This window comes from Gadus chalcogrammus, chromosome 15 (genome assembly GCF_026213295.1).
Source record: "Gadus chalcogrammus isolate NIFS_2021 chromosome 15, NIFS_Gcha_1.0, whole genome shotgun sequence".
NCBI classification, from domain to species: Eukaryota; Metazoa; Chordata; class Actinopteri; order Gadiformes; family Gadidae; genus Gadus; species Gadus chalcogrammus.
This window is the reverse complement of record NC_079426.1, coordinates 12692272-12697263: the sequence shown is the minus strand read 5'-3', so window position 1 is coordinate 12697263 and position 4992 is coordinate 12692272. Positions and strand designations below refer to the sequence as shown.

General features: G+C 51.3%; 1 protein-coding gene across 1 annotated transcript in view; it reads right to left on the bottom strand.

Annotated features, from left to right (window-relative positions):
• Positions 1 to 4556, bottom strand: part of LOC130404646 (uncharacterized) — a 30307-nt gene extending 25751 nt beyond the window's left edge. Inside the window, exon 1 of the mRNA XM_056609498.1 lies at positions 4004 to 4556. Within this exon, the coding sequence (XP_056465473.1) occupies positions 4004 to 4085 (82 nt within the window). The 5' untranslated portion in view covers positions 4086 to 4556. The remainder of the gene's footprint in view (positions 1 to 4003) is intronic.
• Positions 4557 to 4992: the final 436 nt, after the last annotated feature.

The window sequence follows — 4992 nt, the reverse complement described above, 5'->3', positions numbered from 1 at the left end:
CTGGAAAATGGGAATTAAATTCGGCCTGGTACTAAGTTTGCCTTATTTCCTCATCAACTGACAACCAGCAATCACCGGGCCCCTGACATCCAAGCGTTCTCATCTTCCCGGGACCCCGAGGGTCCGAAGAAGCTTGTGTCAGGTGACACAAACCAGAAGCTTCTGATGGGGCAGTTAGGTGTGACATGCTCTCCCCCCCCGGCCCATCACTTGCAACTCCCTCCCCCCCAAATTAAATCACAAGCACCCACTCCTCAGTGGTCTCTGCTACACTGAGATCCTCCTCCACCTCCTCCTCCTCCCCCTCCTCCACCTCCTCCTCCTCCTGCTCCACCTCCTCCTCCTCCTCCTGCTCCACCTCCTCCTCCACCTCCTCCTCCTCCTCCTCCTCCTCCTTCTCCTGCTCCTGCTCCACCTCCTCCTCCTCCTCCTCCTCCTCCTCCTCCACCTCCTCCTCCTCCTCCTCCTCCTCCACCTCCTCCTCCTCCTCCACCTCCTCCTCCTCCACCTCCTCCTCCTCCTCCTCCTCCACCTCCTCCTCCACCTCCTCCTACTTCCTCCCCCGACTGCTATATCACCAACCCTCTCCGGACACTTCCCAGACCCAGCACCCCCTCTCCTCCTTATCAGCTCACACTAACGTCCAGTCACCCCAGCTGCCAGCTCCTCGCACCCCCTTCCACCACGAACAGCACACCCCCTTCCAGCACCACCCCTCCAAGCCCCTCCACCTTTAAACCACAGCTAGCAATCCTAGAGACCCCCACAACCACTGACATCACCCCATACCACCAACATCACCACCACCCCTTACCATCACCAACTCCACCACCACAACCAGCAGCACTATTATCAACGCAACCACTTCTTTTCCACCACCACCCCCCAGCCACCACCTTCTCCACCATCACTACCAAAACTTTCTCCACATCTACCTCCTCCACCGCCACCACCACCACTACCACTCACACCCCCACCACCACCACCACTCCAACCATCACTCCTTTCACCACTCCTCCAATCCCTCCCAGTCCACTTAAGAGATCTTCCCAGCGTCTTCCCTTATCAGACCCAGGATAAGGTAGGAATGCACAGGAGCTCTGTACCGTCCCGATCCCCCCCCCCCCAACCCTCCCCTCCCCTCAGCCCCCTGCGATGCATTTGAGGAAATGGAAACACCTGAGTCAACGACTTTCACCCTTAATACTCTTTAATGCAACAACATGAAAGGCTTAGTTGTGTGTAGTTGTGTGTAGTTGTGTGTGTGTCAGGAGCGCTCCCGCCTCCCGCTCACGTTGGCATATTTCATGGCCTGAGTCACGAGCCGAAGAGGCGTTCCCAGAAGCCGTGTTGAGAGAGACAGAGTGGCGCAACATTTTTCAGTTGCTCCCCACAGTTTTCACACCCTTGGGTGGAAAAGCTGCTCCGACAACCTGAAACCTGAACATATTCCATCGAGGTGTGTGTGCGTGTGTGTGTGTGTGTGTGTGTGTGTGTGTGTGTGTGTGTGTGTGTGTGTGTGTGTGTGTGTGTGTGTGTGTGTGTGTGTGTGTGTGTGTGTGTGTGTGTGTGTGTGTGTGTGTGTGTGAGATGTGTGAACGTGTGTCTATGTTTGCTCTCCATGCCAGGGAGATGTACAATGGCATATCAGTTCCCCTGAACCTCCTCCTCCTCTCCCTGGATCCCCAACAGTGAAGTATACAAGGGAAGGCCAATAAAGGACAGTTCCCCTCTGTAACTGTACACAATGTGAGCCGTTTATTACCTCTAGAACCGAGGCCGTGTCGCCTCTAAACCCATGACAAACCACTTGTTAGGGCGGTCTGTCTCTTTCACAACGGCAACAATGAGCTGATTCCTCTGTCTCAGTCGGGTCAGGTTAATTTGTGCAGCCCTTCATCACAGCCACAGTCTCACAGGGTTCACAGGCCTCACCTTATATGACCCCCCCCCCCCAACCCTAAACCCTTAAGGGGCTCAAGGGGCTCAAGGGGAAAGGCCAACAAAACCCAGAGAAGGGAAACAGAAGAGGTGTCCAACCCTCTAGGGATGGTTAGGAGGGCAATAGGTACGGATGTGTAATGGTGACAAAGTGTGAATGAACACCTCTCCCTCACATGACGAGGCATATTGATTATTTTCCTGTGACACGTGTGGTTTCAACCCAATGCTCCGGCAAGAATAGAGGTTTTACTGATACACATGTACACACGTTCGCACACACACACGCACAGCACACACAAAATCTCTCATTGAACTACCGTTTTTAAAGATGTGCTTTGGCTCGATGTGATTCAATCCATTAGTACAATGTCGAAAGTTATTGTCAGTTGACATTTATTTTCAAACAGTGGCATGTTCATAATTCTCAAAAACTGATGACTTATTATAATCCATGATATTGATTTCTAACATTAAAACCAACTCGAGGGTGATGTGTGACAATGAAAGGATTGATTTTCCGTTCTGTTATCTGAACGCAGCCTACATGTGGAATGCAGTGGAACAGGAAGACTGTAGAGATGGGGTTGAAATGAGGTGGGGGATTTTAACTTTTCTTAACAAACACACGCATACACACGAAAACACACACACACACACAGATGCATTTGCACGCACACACACGCGCACACACACACACACACACACACACACACACACACACACACACACACACACACACACACACACACACACACACACACACACACACACACACACACACACACACACACACACACACACACAGAAGAGCTCTCCCAGCTGCTGTACCTGAGCTAGAAGTAATGAGGTAAAATAAGGGCACGGTGTGTCGTTTTCCTCCATAAATCTGCTGTGCTCACGACCATGTTTGGCTTGGTGGTCCGATATCTCATCATGGTGGGCTGAGCTTGCAGCTTGGACGTTACCACTACAGTGCATTCATTCTGCTGTCTGTCTCGTTGTATGCCTTGAGTTGAGCCATTGTCAGTCTGCTGGACCCCCACACATCCCACACACCACACTTCAGGAACTTGCATTTCTGCACCAATTCCTTATTGATAGTGATTCTATGTGTTTCTTCTGTTAGAGAAATCCTTTTGATGCATGATGACAAACCACAACTATTTATTTATTTATTTAGAAGAGGAGTGGGACTCTTGTTTATTTACATTAAAACTACATTATCTGACAACTCTCCACTTTGTTTTCATTGGTTGAACATTTCAAACACCTTTGTGTGGTAAGCACATATGAGTTTGTATTTAAATTGTTACATCAACAGCCACAGCACCTCTGACACAATCCAAAGTCACGTACTATTTCTGCTTCACAACTCGAGGCTCCAATTAAACACTTATCCAATGTTCAGAGCTGGAGTGGCTGGGTCAAATAACGTTCCAACTCCATTTAGCGAACCAAGACACAGAGTACAGACCACAGGGCTCGCACTCACTGTTTAAATCAGTTCCCTGGTTGACACACACACACACACACACACACACACACACACACACACACACACACACACACACACACACACACACACACACACACACACACACACACACACACACACACACACACACACACACAGCTACTTTACAGAGGAGCACCGACCACTAATCAAACCCTGGGATCCCCTAGCCGGACACATCTCTGTGTTTGTGTGCCAGCTGGAATAAAACCCCCGTCGGGGGAAGAGGGAGACGGGGGCACCCTGATGATCAGAGTGTCGGCATGGCAGATGAAAGACTGAAGCCCTGTCTGAAGCACAACTCCACTCACATTACCAAACAGGAGAAGAGAAGGAAGAGCACCTTGATGTCAAATACAGCTCTGGCTCTTTAACGCCAGAGCACATCTCCAACCAGACACCTCGGCTTTAATTGAGGAGTTATGACTTCACTGGAGGAAAACAGAGAGGAGAGGAGCGAGGGGGAGACGGAGGAGGAGGAGGAGGAGGAGGAGGAGGAGGAGGAGGAGGAGGAGGAGGTGGTGGAGGAGGAGGAGAAGCGCTTACCTTTCCTCCACGGGGCCAGGATGGAGAACGACCTCTGCCAGGAGGTGAACCCCAAGCCAGCCTTCCGCCTCTTCAAACTCATGACGATGACAGAGATAATCCCAGCTCCCAAAGAAAAAAAAAAAACGTAGACAACAAGAAAAACCAAAAACAACCCAAAAAGTTCTCAAGGTGTCCTCATGATGGCTTGCCGTTAGCAGTTAAACGTTTCCAAGCCTTCTTCACGTTCCGGTTCAGCTTTGGTCCAGGTCTAGAGGAGGGGTATGAGGGGGGTCTGTAGGAGGTTCAGTAGTCCAGCCATGGGTGGGGAGCACCTGGGGAACTGAGGCTAGAGCCTGAAGGGTCTCCCCAGAGGGAGGTCATGGTGCCTCGGGGTCTCTCCTGATCCTCGTTCCAGCTCCTGTGGCTCTCTCTCGTCCCTGCTGGCTGTGCCTGCGCTTTCTGACTCTCAGTAAGAGTGTGCGAGGGAGAATGTGCGTGTGTGTGGGAGAGACAGTGTGTCAGTGAGCATGGGAGGAAGAGTTTGAGTCTCCACTCCTCCAGCTGGGCAAGGCAGAAGGAGGGGTGGGGTGTGTGTGTGTATGTGTGTGTGTGTGTGTGTGTGTGTGTGTGTGTGTGTGTGTGTGTGTGTGTGTGTGTGTGTGTGTGTGTGAGGGAGAGAGATAGAGAGAGAGAGAGCTTGTGGGTATGTCTGTGTAGTGGGAGGAGGATATAAGGGGGCGTGGCTTATTTTAGGCAGTACCCTCATATGTCACATGGCTGCTGGGAAAAGTGGCATAAGTCCAGGTGTGTGTGCGTGTGTGTGTGTGTGTGTGTGTGTGTGTGTGTGTGTGTGTGTGTGTGTGTGTGTGTGTGTGTGTGTGTGTGTGTGTGTGTGCGGCGGTCGGGGGGGGGGGGGGGGTTATCTCAGGAGAAGTCCGGCTGAGATTGGGTCCCAGCTCCAGGGCATATGTGAGAAGAGGTTTCGTTTATCAGGAAGTTATCTCTAG